Genomic DNA, 17,524 nt, shown 5'->3' with positions numbered 1-17,524 from the left:
TTCATGCTTGCAAACAATTTTACCCCGCTTTGAGCTCGCCTAGACATAGCTCTGTTTAAAAAAAGATGTATTTTTATTGTTTTCAAATATCTGTCCACTTTGAAATTAGCTTGCTAGCAACGGTAGTCAAACTGGCAAAAATAACAGAAAACCAAAATATACTTTTCTTTATAATTTGCTTTAATTTTATATAAATATTAAAGAGCATAGTCTTTTTATTCCATTTATCTCTCGGTACCTTTCGCTCTCAAACTGAGTACTCTGTGTATTCTGGTGCATAGTTATCAGGAATTCTCGTAACTCGACTGGGATTAGTCCACACTGAAAAAAATATAATTATGTGAATGTTTTACTTTTTATGATTAATCATATTTTTTTTCTTTTTTTTTTTTTGGTCTTTGTGTTGCACAATTGAAAATACCTTGTAGTTCTAAAAGAACTTGACATTCAGGTATTTTTTTATGAAGAAGTGATACAATTTTCATATTGTCCTTTTTCTTAAATGAAACTTACCTCGATTATTTCCCCTTGCCCTTAACGGAAGTTTTGCTAAGTTATAGGCATTGTTTGGCTTTTCTGCGCCTTCTTGTGAAGAATCTAAAACAGGCATTTTTATTTTTAGAAAATATATCACTTGCATATAAAACATGTACTTCTTCATTTGTTAGCAGGTGATTTTATCGAAATGCGCCTGCCTCACTGGAAATTGAATTCTGTTAAAATAAAACATATCCTCTCTACAATGCAATGTTTAAATGGTGCGATTTAGTTGCCAGATTTTGCTCATCTCTTATGCTTGGGAAACCATTAGTTTTTATTCTTTTTTCTGCGTTTTTTCTGCAAGTGTTGAATCTGCGGTTTCAATTAGAAGGAAACCCTTATAGAGTTAATAGACATGCTATGTGAATATGCGGAACAAAAGTGTTTTCGCCAAAAGTGTTTTGTGCACCCATGCGTCAATATACATTTGTACTTGCCCCGGGTATGTTCTTTAAACGGCATAATTGAAATAGCTTTAAAACCGTGGCTAGATGTTTCATTAAATGCTCTGCACTCAGTCTTCTGTAACCGACTGTCAAGGGATGCTTACTCCTCCATGACACCTGATTCCATCTTATCTTTTTATAGATCCGTTTTAGCTCTGCTTCCAATGCTTACTGATTCAATGGAAGTCTTAGCCTGATATAAATCTTTGTTATTTTTATATTTCATTCCCTGACAGTGATCGGGAGGCCCGGGTTTGATTCTTAAGACATAAAGTGATGCTCCTTCGCCAAGCGCTCGGCATAAGAAGTGAAAGTCGAGAGTCTTTAACTTAAGAACATAGGTCCCGTGTCGTGGTAGACGTTGGCACGTTAAAAACCCTCACTGCTCAAGGGCCCTGAGTGCCGATTATAGGTCTAAATTTGAAGCCCTTCACCGGTGACGTCTTAATATGAGTGAAAAATTCTCGAGAGTGACTTTAAACATCATACAATCAATCAATCATTCCCTGAGTTTAAAACCATTGCTCTATAACACGAGGTGTTACTAAATGATATAATAATATGTAATTCTTAAAATTATGAGAGGCCATATGTCTTACTAGATAATACCCAATATTTTGGTGGGTGCACAGAGTGGGGCTCAACAGGGGAAAAGAGAGGCTGTTTTGAAAACCGTTACTTGTACCAATTAGTTCAACAGTTTAGTAGTCAAATGAGGCGATGGTGACATTTGGTAAATAAAGCATTTAATGGACAAATATGGGAAAAATAATGTACATTACATGTCCAAATTAAGGATATTTTACCCCTTTAGAGAAGGGATTACTATTCCAACTATGAACAACGTTAGCAACTATGAACAAGGTTAGCCTACTTCTAAAAAACATCTATTGAGTAAGGAAAATTATTACATAATCATCAACGTCACTTTAAAAAAATCAAATTGTCATTTAGGAGGGTTAAGGAGGTTTTTTTCACATGATACACAAAATTAAACAAGAATGATTGTTCAGGAGTTATGTCATAAAATTATTAAAATATATAAAATATTGTTTTTCCTAAAACATATTTGGCCATCTTGACAATAATATTTGCTAACCCTCTCCAGATTCTGGGTAAAACTATTGGGTCGATAGTGAGGTTGTAAAAAACAAATTTCCAGAAAAAAAGCAATATATATTTCTTGATATATAGAAAATATTTACATATTTACATACAATATATAAAATATATATATTCATTTTGTCCCAGAATACTGAAAAAAAGTTTGGAGTTGGGTCATTTAAATCAGTTGGTCAGGAGAGGGCATCCAAACAATTCTATAAAGATGGCCTACTGTACCTGTTATGAGGTCATAATGATCTTGCACCAATCGTAAATGCAGCCATCCCCAAGCAGCTTGATCAGCGTTGGCTCTAATTATTTGGGTTTCACCACAGTTGTTAAAGTTAGTGATGTAAATGTCCAAGCCATATACGTCAGCTGCAGCTTGGAAAATGACAGCATCAGCCTCTTCGTCATTTTGTCTTTGTTTGCTGTTAATATACAAAAAGAAACTCTAGTGAAAGATGTGTGCATATTTTTTTTTTACATTTAATACAATTGGCAGAAAAATATTGATAAGAATAGTTAGGGGCTAGAAAAATTATCAAAAGATTAGATGGAAATATATAACAAACAAATGCTAATGAAGACCCAGAAAACTTTTTTTAAAGTAAATTATATACAAATTATGTTATTGTTAATAAGAAATCTTGCGTAATCCTCTAAAATCTTTAAGATAAGCATTATAAATACAGCAAGAGGTACAGTTTAACTCACTTTGTTCTAAGGACAATTCTTATGTTTACTTGCAGCATCACTTCCTTACAAAAAAATTAAAAATGTATATGCTTTTACATACCATATGCATTTCTCGTATGCCCCCTCTCCTTTATAAAACATCAAGTATGTGTATCTATCTTCATGGTTAGACAAAAAGTTAATGATTTCCTGACGTATATATCTGTGATTGTCCTGGTGATGCAGGAGTAGTGATAAGGATCTAAAGAAAATGTCCCCAACTCCTACAATACAGTGTAATGCCAGGATAATTTTTATAATATACTTTATGCGTCCGTCCGTCGATCTGTCCTTCCGTCTGTATAAACATTTTACATTGCCAGCTTATCAAGAACCAGTGGGCCAATTTTTGCCAAACTTAGCACAAATAATACTTGGAAAGGGGAGGGGTTTAAATTCTGAAAATGAAATGTCCATTTTGGTGTGATCTGATACATCCACTGTGCCTATTTTTTTTCTTTCTAATTATTGGTAGCCCTATCTTGGGGCAATCATTATACAAGATGCACATAATTTTTCCAGTCAAAGTCAAGGAACAAACCAGAAAATACAAGGCTGCATATGTGTACTATATAGATTCTATATATGGGTATCTCCCCCAAAGATGACTGCTAAAGTACAAAACTTTTAAAAACGTGGATTTAACTATTCAATTAACAACTCTGTTCAGGAACGACAGAAAGGCTGAAACTTCTATGGAAGCATTCTTGACTAGGGTAGACTCTAAATTGTTCAAATTATGAACCCCGGGGGTAGGGAGAGGCCACAATAGGGAAACCAAATTTAACTTGTAAATATACTGAGTGTAGGAAAATCTTCTTTACAAGAAAATCTAAACCATATGTGGATGCATTCTGGGGTAGTGTATATTCTAAATTGTTCAAATCAAGACCCCTGGACTAGGACGTGGCCACAAAAGGGGAATCTAAATATAACATGCTAATATATTTATTTTTTATACAATCTTCTCCACAAGAACCACTGGGCAAGTAAAGCTGAAAGTTATACGAAATCTACCTTGGGTAGTGTATATTGTAAGTTGTTTAAACTATGGCCCCCGAGGGTAGGACAGGGCCAGAATAGGAAATACAAGTTTTGCATTGAAATGAATTGGAAAATCTTTAAAAATCTTATTTTTGAGAACCTCTGCGTCAGGGAAGCTGAAACTTATTTAGAAACATCCTGGGGTAGTGTAGATTCTCAATTATTCAAATCATAACCAATGGGGTTTAGAAAGGGCAAAAATATGGACACAAAATTTTATCTTGAAACATCAAGTATAAAAAAATCTTTAGAATTCTTCTGAAAATTACTGGGTCAGGAAAGCTTAAACTTATGTGGAAGTGTCTTGGGTAAGTGTAGATTCTGAATTGTTCAAATTATGATCCCCAGGGTAGGAAGTGGCCACGATAGAGAGTATATTTTTTATATCAAAATATACAGGATATTTAAAAAAAAACTTCTCAAGATCACTGGGCCAAAAAAGCTGAAAAAAACATAGAAGCGTTTTGAAGTAGTGCTAATTCGATACTCTCTACTTTATGACCCCTGTACATAGGGTGGGTCAACAAGATGTATTACAAAGGGGGAGCACAGCATGGTTAAATTTACTAAGGTGAGCGTTGAAATAATTGATAACCTAAAGCACTTTTGGTACGCTAAAGTAAGACCCTTTTAAGTTTAATAAGCAATAATTACATATATATTATATATCCAGGCAATCTTTATATTTCCAAATATATCTTTCTTAACAAATAGATAGAATATACAACTCTTAACATGAGTATATTTTTAGCGAATTTTGACATTTTTACGGAATGCATGATACTTAATTTTCGTATGGACACAAATATTAATATGTTCAATATATTAAACCCACTTAAAAATCGGCAAAACTCTGTCATCTTCAATACTCCTACATCAAACTCAGAAAGGCGGCCATATTTTTGTCGAAAAATGAAAATATTTTTAGGTCACGCATGATTGCTATATTTAAAAAAACATTTTTCTAGTTTTTGGTATAATTTGAAACATTAACAATAAATGTGTAAATTAAAAAGTAAGCTTAACATTTTAGTAATTATTTATTTATCATCGAATGATATTTATTCGATTTTTAAGGCGAAAGTTAAAGAAAGTGGATGTTTTGTTTTCACCGGAAATAATGGCCCCTTATTTACGTGTGTATGCATATCTACAATTTTGATAATCCATTGTGGTACATTTTATTCCTCACCCAAAGGTAATAATTATTTCATATATTTCATCTTTTTAGGTCAAGTAGTTCATGACAAGAAGAATGTTACCTATTAAAATACATTTCTAATAATGACCGCACCCTAGAGCATAATGTATACAATTAAGACTATTTATGACTTCAACATGCTTTTAAAATACTCAGTATATTAATTTTGTTCTTTTCCGGTAATTCTTGAGATTTATTTTCTGTTTAGAAATGAATGTAAAAAATTATTTCTAATTATATTACTCAGAACTTACGTTCAAATGATATTTTCTTCTGGTCAAGGAGTTTCTTAAAAGTTTTGATAATAAGTTTATTCAGAATATAACTTTGGGCAATACAGCCCATCAGTTTGTAAACAAAAACAAATATAAAGAACGAGTGGCGAGAGTCTGCGGGGGTTGGAACCCCTTGTGTCCATCTGTATGACTCCCATACACCAACAAATACACAATATATTTCAATTTCTCCATTATAAAATGAAAAATAACTTTAGTACATGTGTATACATCCGGTAATACATGTATACATAAAAAGTGCGTAAAGATATAGAGAAAAATTATAATCTATGAGGTTTAAAACAAATTTAACTTTGAATTATTGAATTATCTCTCTTTGTTATATATACAATCAAACAATTGACTACAACATTCAAAACGAGAAGAAAAAAAGAAAAGAAAAATAAAAATTATAATAATACAATGTATGCAATTTGATTTTTCTATTCTTCTGCAGTTTAATTTATTTTTTTCATTTTTAAGCATTTCATGACACGATTTTTATTAAAAGTCTGGCAAAAAAATTATTTTTTTAGAACTAAAATAAAAAAGATACCCATTTCTTTATTTATAAAAGAGCAATATAACAAAGACATGAATGCAATCATGCATTTTGAATTAGTTTTAGAATGCATTGTTGTACTATTTGGTTAATTTTATTCGCAAATTTAGTCCGTCTGGGTTTCTTTCTAAACAAATATTAAAGTGAATCTAACCTACTTTAAATTAGTTTTAGAATACATTGTTATGCTGTTTGGTTGATTTTAATCTCGAATTTAACCTGAGTTTCTTACAAAAAAAATTGAATCATACCTTCACAAAGAAAAATAAATCCACAAATTTGTAATTTCTTATGGTTGTGATGTTAACATATCAGAACCTTGTATTTAATAGTAATCTTTTTTTGAATCCAACAGGAAATATTATCGTGGGAATATGTTGCAACTACTTAAAATATAAAGCTATATTGCCCTTGTTTGTTTGATATGTTAATTTTTGGTCATGTAGAGACATCGTTTGTTATTACAATCAGTGACCAATAATTGTTTAATACTTTATATCATACACTCACATTTTATTTTTTTAATGAAGGACATGTGACTCTACTTTAGAGTTACACTATGAGTCAAAATCATGTAGTTTATTAATATCTGTATCATAAAACGAAAGATTTATGAAAATATAAGTATTCAGCAAACTCAACTGAATTTCAAAGCAAGACAAGATTGCAAAATAAATGTTTCGGAAAAACTAAGGTTTTATCTACAGTTTTGTGTTTGTTGTTGTGCATGTCAAAAAAAAAAATCTTTATTAGCGTAAACTTGCAAACAAATTAAACAACATTGAATTGGAGCATTATGTTCAAATAATTTTTTTTGAGTAGTGAATTGATTGTTTGTTGTTTTACGCCCAATTCAAAAATTTTTCATTCTTGTAGAGACGTTACAATATATCGGGGATGTAGAGTAGTATTTCGCCCATAGCAAGATTCCCCACCCTGTAAATTGTACTCTAGAGTAGGATTTCCCTCGAGAGGAAATTTCACACCAGAGCCAACCCCCCCCCCTTTTCTTGATCACAGTTGGATTTTTCCCTTTTTAAAGCGTCAATATCAACCACGGCTTCAAAGTTATTGTAAAAAAAAAACGTAAAAATAAATCATGAAATAGTAAATAAGTGTTTTCCGACTTATGTCGTAATTTTTTTTTAATAAAATACAATGTATTTCAAATCATGAATAGTCAACCCAAATATTTATTTCTCAAAAGAAATGTAAAACTCCTCAGATTCGATGTCTTATCACCTCTAATATCTCAGCAATATAACGAGTCAGCAAATACAATTTATAATTGAGACAAATGCTGACTAGTCCATTATTTATACTCTAAATTGACGACGGATTTTTTCCGTTATTTCCCGATCATACATGTAACAAGGAGCACATATGACAGGTCAGCATAGAATAAAATTAAGATTTGTGAAAGTGCAAGGATGTGTCATTCAAACCCGCCAAACAATTTGAAGTTTTAATAGCTTTTAAATGAAAGAAGACTTTTAATCAATTTGTGTGTAAAATGCTATATAAGTCGTAATATTATAGAGAAAATATTAACTTCAAATCTGTGTCCAAGTACCTTTAAACTAGCCCATGTGCTCAGGTGAGCGATGTGGCCCATGGGCCTCTAGTTATTGTTGGCTATGTTAAAGCAATATTTCTCGATGTCCTTTTTTCCAAATACAAACATAGATCCTTAGTGCATGTCAAACAATTCAAACTATTTATGTCTTTGTTCTTCTATACAAAAGAAAGGTACCAAAGATAATAACTGAGAAAAAAGAGACAATAAGTACAGTGTGTCACATTCAAGCCTTTAAACATCTTTTGTTTTATTTTAAGACCGAGAAAGAAATCAAACCATCTATGGAATCGAGAGAATAAATATGAACAGTGTTTATAATGCCTTCTGTATTGTCTTTTGTTGTTGTTTTTTCTTTTCATTGTTTATCAAGGTTTGAAGAAATAAAACGCAACCACTACTAGTTGTGTATATTTCCTTTTTGCCCATTTAGATGTAAAATTTTTGTCATTATACTGAAACGGAAACTTTTTCTTTTTTTTAAGGATCTTTCACAAGGTAAGTACATATATATATCAAATATTTTTATTGAAGCATCAATTTATAATATTTTAATACTCAATAAGAATTTTTTTTCTTTTGAATATGAAAAATAAATAAGATTATTATTTAGTTATTAATGATCAATAGGTGTGATGCTCTACTCTATTTAGGGTTATTTTCGCACCATCATATTTTCGCCCTTTCATGCTTTGCAAAAGGCCAGCTTTATTTTAAGGAGATGACACGGCTACAAGGTCAGGACCCCAAATGGCATCATATCAGAAAAGACTAGATCACAGCATCGATTGTTTATTTTTCTCATGTAGAAATTGCTTTACTTTCTAAAACTTAACCATTTTTCGTTCAATTATATTTATAAAACTTTTCAATTTTTATTGAAAAAAAAAATCATAGTACCTTTTCATGCACACTATCAAGATTTTAATTAACCAAAAATTACCAATTTATTTCTTTAGAGTATGAACCTCTTGTTGAAGGACTCAGGACAATCAGAAAAGTTGTGACGTCACGTATGCGTCATGGTATTGCCTGTGAACCCATTGCAGCTAATGCATATGTCGATGTAAATAAAATAAATAACTAATACAAGTAAATACATAAATAGCAATGCATTGAGGATAAACTTCTTTTTTATATTCATTACGATAAATTTTCTCATCAGTACATTCAACATCACTTTGCAAAACATAACCAGTTCATATATTTCATATTTTAAGGCACTTGACAGAGCGGTCAACATATACCCTTGTGGACTAGTACTTAACCCATGGTCACCTTGGTTAGCAGCTTCACCAGACCGTAAAGTATACTGCCCTTCCCTTAATCCCTCATACGGATTACTCGAAATCAAGTGTCCAGTAAATCAGCTTTCAGATTGCATATTCTTATAAAAGGATGAGAATGGATTCTGGCTAAAAGAGACTCACAAGTATTACCATAAGATCATGATGCAGATGGCTGTAACAGGACTAGAGTGGTGTCATTTTTTTGTGTGGACACAGAAGCAGTCCCACCTGGAGCTAGTGGATTTTGATCAAGATGTATGGTTGGACATCAAGCTAAACTTGATATTTTCTTTTTTATCACTATTTCCAAAAAAATTAATGTGTTTGAATAGAATAAAGATAATTCCGGATTTAATTATTAATTTTATAATAATATTAGTTATCCAGGTTTAATCAAGGATGTACGGGGATTTACCCCGGGTTTTATTCCATATATTCTGAGGCCGAAGGCCGAATGGTGTATGGAATACAACCCGGGGTAAATCCCAGTACACCCTTGATTAAACCTGGATAACGAATTTATTTCCTCTGTGATCATAAAAATGCTTTGTAAACATCTAGCGTTTGTCTCAATCTATCATGTTATTTGGTTTTTATAATAGAGAATGTATGCATTGCGACGTCACGTTTTATTTACTCCCGGCTCAAGTCGTGTGCACGGATATTTACACCCGACTTTGTAACCAATCAAAGCACGTGTTACAAGCTAGATAGGAAATAATGTAATTTACTTACTGATCACTTTTCTGGAATATAATCAATATTATTCTGCATCTTCTCACGTTCTCTAGCAAATTTGATGTTTAATTAAATCATCCAAAATACAATATTGCAATTGCAAACTGAGTAATTTTATTCACAACTTGTCAATTGAATAATGTTTTGAAAATGATTTAAAATTCTCATATATGATAATCCAACATCAGCATCAGTCTGTCCAGCAGAAGAACTACAAAAATCTGATATGATAAACAAAAAAATTCTTTGGGAGTGGTGTTATAAAAGTTTTAACATGAATACAATGTTTTTTTTTTCCTGAAAATATATTAGGTCATCTTGAAAATATTTGCTTGCCCTCTCCATACTCTGGATAAAATTATTGGGTCGATAGTTATATTGTAATTGTTTTAAAGAAAATTTCACATCGTTATTGAAATTTATAAAAAATATTTACATCACATATGTAACATATGTAACAATATATAAATATCGTGTCCTGAAATGATAAAAAAAGATTTGTCTCTGGTCATTTGAATTAATCTGTCGGGAGAGAGCAACCAAACAGTTCCTTATAGATGGCCTTACTCTACCTGTTATGAATTCAAAATGACCTTACACCAATCGTAAATGCAGCCATCCACGAGCACATTGATCTGCCTTGTCTTTAATTATTTTGCAAACACCACAGCTGTTGTAATTAGTGATGTAAATATCCAACCCATATAAGGCGGCTGCAGCTTGGACAATGACAGCATCAGCCTTCTCTCCATTTTGTCTTTGTTTTTTGTTTAACATTTAATAAAAAGCTAGCGATAGTTGTGTGTATATTAGTCCATAAGCCAGGCCATGAATTTTTCGGTATCGGTACCATCTCGGGTGAATAATTTTCATAGTTAATTTTTGAAGGATATACATCTCTACTTTCCGAAAATGTATGATAGCATTCAAATGATTGTGGCTTTAATGGTGTATCAACTGTTTATATACACCAACCCAACTTGTTCGTTCCCTCAGCTGTGACTTTGAAATAAGAAGGTTGGTTTTTCAATACGCAATTTCTATCTTATATCGGATGGTATTTTCTTGAAAAATTCTTTTGAATACAAACCATGCTATTACCCTGTTCAGTTATTATTCAAAATTGGCTCTGTAATGAGCCGTCTAAATTATATAGCAATATAATTCTACCCTTGATCCTGAAAGTGGATACCCAATTTTGAAATTTTGATCAATGGAATGAAATTACTACTGTGACAATTTTCACACCAAAAACATATTGCATGGTCATTTTATTTAAAGAATTTTTATCCCGTACATGTATTAGCATTTCAAAACATTATTTCAGTAACAAATATATATATAAATTGATTTCATAGTAAATCTTTATCCCTATCCTAAAAATGAATATTGAAGGAAAATTACCTTGATTTACCCTGTGCGTATATTCTTTATTTACTCAACAAAGATATTGTGAATATGTCACATCTCAAGTAGAGCCTTTACCTAAAATGTTTATTTATTTAATCTCATGCTAAACCATGGTGAAAATGAATAGTTATATGTTCATCTAAGTTAAACGTGTAAAACATTATAAATTTTTGACATCAAAATAAAGCAAAATATGTGCACAATCATATGTCCTTTGTGGGCAGTGGGCTGTGTTTCTCGACCTGCAATGTCCTGACGCCCCTTCCCTCTACTAGTCCGGGAAGAAGGAACCCGTATACTCTTAAGGGAGATCCCTATAGGAGAGCACTCTCTACACAAAGCGCTGACGGGTCTCAAACCCTGTTGATTGAGGGCTTGCCTACCTATAACGCATGTAAAGACTGTGCACCGGCGGACTCTGCGGAGGAAACCATCATTGTTGAACGGAAAAGAAGGCGGTCACAGCAAGCTCCGTTGAATGCTTGGAGCAAGGCAAAGCACATATAGCACGTCTTGGTCATCCGCTGCATCTGTCTTCATCTCCAGACGTCCTGACATCTGTCTTGCCATTGGATCTAGATGGTTGCGGGCGAGAGAGTGAGGTCAGCGACGCGTAACCCTTCTTCATTTTAATCAAACTCATCGTGCAAGTCAATGATCATCTTCTATCCCTTCTATCATCCACCCCAGAGCCCTGTGGCGACAGGCGAGCGACGAATGTGACAGGTGCGAGTACACTGGAAGACGGTAGTCGCGGACCTGCACACAGGCGGCACAGGCGCTCTTCAACGACCAGAGCAGCGTTTGTGTTTGGCAGCCACCTGTGCTACTGAGCAGCCTTCTTCAGGAACGCGCTGCTCACCTCCATGGCAAGAGGAGCGGATTATAAAAGTACCCAAACGTTGCCTGCTCCACCCTTTCTTAGCCAGTTTACCGCGGCTGATGGGGACCCTACACATGCGGTCGAAATAACAAAGAGAACAAGAAGAAACAAGGATCAGGACTACGTCATTTTCAGGAAGAGAGACAGACAGACAGTTCGTTTGTTCACCAAAGCTATGTGCAGCACGGAGTTTTGGACAGATCACCGTCTCATAGCCTCTGAATTTCACCTCTCAACTTCCGGATCAAACTCAGGATACGTCCTCAGAAAACTGACGCTTTAAAACGTCTCAACTGTGGTAAGCTCAAGTTGCCTTCCACCTCTCAGTACTTTACTGACACCCTGGAAGAACGCCTGAATTCCACCGTGCTGAATGACCACGACGTGGAAGCAGCACGGAACACACTTTATAATACAGTGATTACAGTGTACAATACAGCCTTTGAGTGTTTTGGGTCCTCCACCAAAAAAAACACGCAAAGACTGGTTTGATGAGAATCGCGCCGAGATCACCCAGCTTCTACAATGTAAAGGACAAACATCGCGCTTACAAGGCTCATATAGATGGTCTCACCTCCACAGCCAAAAAGACGCTCTGGGGAACGCTCGCAGCATAGTACAGCAATAACTTCGGGATATGCAGGACTCCTGGCTGAATGCCAAAGCTGACGAGATCCAACGCTACGCTAAATCTTATGACAGGAAGAACTTTTACTGTGGACTTGGGGAAGTCTACGGGCCAAATCCATCAGGTTCCTCTCCTCTCCTCAGTGATGACGGGTTAACACTCATCACAAAGAAGGAAAATATACTCGACAGGTGGGCGGAACATTTTGAAGGCGTTCTGAACCGCTCTTCTACCATCAACAATGAAGCCATCAACAGACTGCCCATGTTCCCATCAAACAGTCACTGGATCCCGTTCCCACGTTGTATGGGATCCGGAAAGCAATTAGTCTGTTGTCAACTGGCAAAGCAGCTGGCCAGTTGAGATGACGTGGCTCTAGTCGAAAAACTCCATCATCTGCTTGTGCGAGGATAGGCCTGACCAGTTATCTCCGCACCCACCGTCCAGATCATCCCCTACCACATGAAGATGAGACAATGGTTATCGTCATCACCGACGGACGAATAACTAAACCAGTATATGTGCGTTGGTACTTATCTTTTTCTCTATACAAATTTTTGAAGTACATGTAATTGTTGAATAAAAGTGGTAAAAATATGCATACAGCAAAACTCGTTTAGTACTAACACGGATATTGCGAATTTACGGATATAGCGAAGTCATCTTTGATCCCCAGCTATATAAATTTAATGAATTTCTTATACAGTTATAACGAATTTCAGATATAATGAAGTAATTTCATAGGTCCAAGTGACTTCGTTATAACCGAGTTTTGCTGTATTTTTTAAGAATCACGGCTAATAACTCAGTTAATGCTCTTTTAATATGTTCATCCTAGCTCGGAGTAATTCTGGTAGAACTTTCTATCACGGTTGGCAACCGTGTGACAAATACTTTGCAGTCTGCAAATATATTTAGCTCAAAATACCTAATTTGAGCAAATAAAGGGCAATAACTGTGTCTCCAGCATTGAAGCCACAAACTATTTGATGCTATCATACATTTTCTCACTAGTTAGGGGTATACCTTACCAAATATCAATATCAAGTTTATTCACCCAAAATGGTACCGACCACCCCCAGTGGCTCATGGACTATATTTGCTTTTTTACATTTCATACAATTACCAGAAAACAGTTTATAAGAATAGTATTGGGCTTGAAAAATATCAAATAAATATTTAGAAATATATAACAAACAAATGCTAACAAGGACCAGTGAATTTTATACAAATAATGATATTGTTGATCTTGCGGAAATCAATGAAATCTTTAAGTTGAGCATTATAAATACAGTAAGAAGTACAGTTAAACTCACTTTGTTGTGAGACTAGAGCATCGAAAAAAAAGTTAGAAAAAAATAGGAATAAAATATACTTCTGTATTGATTTATGTTTATATTCCTATGACATTACAGTTCTGAGTTAAATTAGATTCATTTATTTGATTTATGAGAAGAAAGTTCAACTTGTGGTGACTTTTAACTGAAAATTCAGCTAAGCGATCTATTTTCAATAAATAATAGTTCATATTTCCTTTCACATGTAAAATCGATTTCGAGTTTACATATAAAAGAAAATGTATGCAACTATAATTTATTGAAAAATGCTTTGAAATTGATCTACTGTATTTGAATTTGTACAGTAATTTAGATTTTGCCTATATAGGTACAGGGAAGTTATCTCCTTTTTTCATCCCTTAGGAACTAAAATAAGTTTTGATGCACTGATATATAAAAGATTAATACTTAATCAACATTTTCATTTAATATCATTTTCTTCTTCTATTTGTCTTAAAGATCTTAAGCTATGAGATTGTTGGCTAATTGTTTTAGTCCTAGAGTGTTAATGTTGGACTCTTCTTCTAGGAATATCATATCTTTAATAGAATTGTTCCACTGAAAGAAAGGGAACCCTTTTTTGGTGTGCATGATGCCATTTCCTTGATAAAGTGTAGTCTGTCAACATGTGAAACCCACGTGTATCTCGGGGTACGTATGTTTATACTGTCAATTTTCTTTCTTAATTTCAATTTGTTGTATAAACATTAAACTTTTTTTCATTGATTTTCTGTCGAGAGTCTAGTTAATTAACTAATTTAGAAAAAGCTACAAAGTTTCATTTAGTAAATTATTTCCTAATATGAGAAGTTAAGTAAATTGTATCATAATGGAATGATAGGTTTTTAATTAAATGCTAAAAGCTAAATGACTTCTTGACAAATTTATATAAAACGGATAAATAAATCATTTTAAATTAAAGGGAAATTAAAGATAAGTACATGAATTATCTACATATAAGCTATTTCTGAAACAAGGCGAAACCTATCGACATATAAATTAAACAATATCAACAATCTCCTTTAAAGTAAACCGTTTTTCCGATTCTATCGACGATGCATTGACATTTTAAGCCAATACATTCCCTCATGAAATCGAATGTTGACTAGGTCTTTTAAACAAATTGTTAAACCGTTATTTCTCACCTAATGGAATGCAGATTTTTCCGTTTGACCGATTTTGACTGAGAGATGTCGACGATGTCAGCAAATGGCAGGAATGCATATACCTTCGAGGCACCTGATGTCGCCTCTTATGTTCTTGAAAGTCCAAGTTTGCTCGACTTCCAATTTGTGTAATTTTAATGGACATTTGAGCTTATTTCTGTTTTAAGCTTACCCGAGTTGAAAGTGGGCCACAATTTGGAATCTTCCCGCACGTTTTACATAAATATATAGGAACAATTTTAAAAAATGTAATTATTCAAATTATTATAATTGGGGTAGGAAGGGGTCACAATCACAATAGGGATGTCAGGTTTAACATTGAAATAAAAAGGAGAAACTTATGTGGAAGCATCCATGGGTAGTGTAGATTTAAAATTTTCCAAATTATGACCCAGGGGTAGAGTGCAGTCGCAATAGGAATAACAAGGGAGGGACTGGTAAAGAAGAACCTGATCAAAGCTACACAGGTGAGTGATGTGGCCGGCCCACAGGCATCTTGTTTATGATAATTATTCCTTTTGGAATCTTTTGGACCGCTATACTTTACTAAAATTGTGTAAAATACAGAAAGCGTTGAGCATTTGTGAAATGTAAATTGAAATAAATATATAAATGAGAGACCGTGGATGCGTGCGTATGATTGAAAGTAGGAGCTTGATGAATTTTTATACCAATCATGTAGCTTAATTGTTGTATTGACTTTAAACAGTTATATTCCTGACTGTTATATATATTTTGTGGGGAAAATCACAACACCACAGAGGTAGCTCCTTTTCTGTAAACGTCTTTAGAATGACAAAGCATTGTGAGCAAATTAAACCGTTAAAAGTTAAAGATCTAGGAAGAGGACTACTAATCGACAACATGTAAAAGAAACACAAAAAGCATAAGAGAAGAATTACGGACACACAGAACCATTTTTTTTCAGTTTTAGACCTTAGTGTGGCGAATACATTTTGACGCAAATTTGTTTTTTGAAAAGTCACCATTTCTTGTCTGATTTAACATCTAAATAAATACTTCTTCATTTAATAAGTCACTATTTACTGGTATTGAATAAATCATTAATTTGGATAAGATGTCATTTTGTGATTTATTTATAAATAACGTATACACACTCGTAAAGATTAATGTATACTACTGTATTGTTTGTACAATCTTGTATATAAGAGGGTTGTAGAAAGATCTAATTGCATGCAAAAGTGCAAGAGCTTACGATGAAATAATCAATGGATCATGATAGGCTTTCACATATAAACTTGATCTGTATTATCTTATTGAAAAGTACAGTGGTTCTGAAGAAACTTTCTAAATGATTTAATTGCCAGTCTCTATATTTCCAGCAGTTTAATAGCCAAGATACATGTTCAAGTTTGCTTTTCCAGAAAGCATAAAATGCTATTTCTTTCCATTAACCCTTTCTCTTCCGGCGCATTTTACGTGATTTTGGAGGCCTCTTGACATGGCATTATTAAATTATTTTTAACTTTTTTATCCAAGGAGAGAGCTAGGCATAATGCATGCCATTTTGTAGGAAATTTCTTAGAGATGATATTTTATTACTATTTAGATACTCAACCACTGACCTTATTAGTAAAAATTGAGGTCAAAAGTCAATTAAGTGCAAAATTTTATGGAATTTTTTGATACTTTTTAATCTTTAAGCTAAATATTAAGTATGATGTATGTTGAAATAGGAAATTTGGTATATACCCAAAAAAGAGCATTATTCTGTACTACATGAAACACATAAACTTTTTTTTCAATTCTGCATATAACTACTTAAAAGGGGTTGCTAAGCAACACAGAATTCTTTAATTTTCGGGCAGAAATTTTCATTTTTTACTCATCCTAGACACATTTATGCATCCCAGCACATACAAAAGTTAGATGTGAGGTCATAAAATTACAAGGGACATACAACAGATAAATTGTCTTAAAGTTTGACCTCATTAGAACTATTTTTAGGAGGTCAAGGTCAAATAAGTGCAAAAGTTTCATCAATTTTTTTCAACACTTTTCAATATTCTTGCCATAATTTTACACAATGGATGCTGAAATGGAAAATTCTGAATATACTCTCAAGAAGGGATCAGAACTGCAATATCCATGCATCATTTTAGTTCAAATATCTGTTTAATGACCTTTAAGTGGTTGCTAAGCAACATCATTTTAAAGTTTTTGGCTATATACATGTTTGTTATTTCTGGACACATTCTAGACACTTTTTGTATATTTCATGAAATTGTTTGTAAGATATATATGGGCCATAAAGATGAAAGAACATTTTTGTATTAAAAATTGACCTTGACACTCTTGTTCTTCAGGGGGTCAAGGTCATATCAGTACAGAATTCTGCTTTAAACTGTAAGTAAATATCAATTTTGAAATGCTTCAAACATGGATATATCATCTAATAGTTGACGTAATAAAAATGGCGAATGACAAAATTTGCAAGCACAGAATTCTGGTCTGCTTCTTACAAACCCCTAGCAAAACATGTATACAATCTTTTTGTTGAACAAGAAATCCATCCTCTTGATGCCATTAGAAATAATCTTTATTTTCATGAATTTAATCTAACAAG

At 33.3% G+C, this 17,524-nt stretch overlaps 1 protein-coding gene across 1 annotated transcript; it reads right to left on the bottom strand.

The window, feature by feature from the left end:
* Window positions 1–216: 216 nt before the first annotated feature.
* Window positions 217–3,048, bottom strand: LOC134234016 (uncharacterized). Its single transcript, XM_062716074.1, has 4 exons — window positions 2,890–3,048; window positions 2,328–2,521; window positions 514–597; window positions 217–321 (listed from the first exon to the last, which is right to left on the bottom strand). The coding sequence occupies exons 1-4, from the start codon at window positions 2,928–2,930 to the stop codon at window positions 248–250; spliced, it is 393 nt and encodes a 130-aa protein (XP_062572058.1). The 5' UTR covers window positions 2,931–3,048; the 3' UTR covers window positions 217–247.
* Between the last annotated feature and the right edge of the window lie 14,476 nt (window positions 3,049–17,524).

The sequence above is a fragment of the Saccostrea cucullata genome, unplaced genomic scaffold (assembly GCF_032062105.1).
Source record: "Saccostrea cucullata isolate Sc308-1 unplaced genomic scaffold, CSIRO_AGI_Scuc_v1 ctg5783, whole genome shotgun sequence".
NCBI lineage: Eukaryota > Metazoa > Mollusca > Bivalvia > Ostreida > Ostreidae > Saccostrea > Saccostrea cuccullata.
This window is presented reverse-complemented; position numbering and strand designations above follow the sequence as displayed.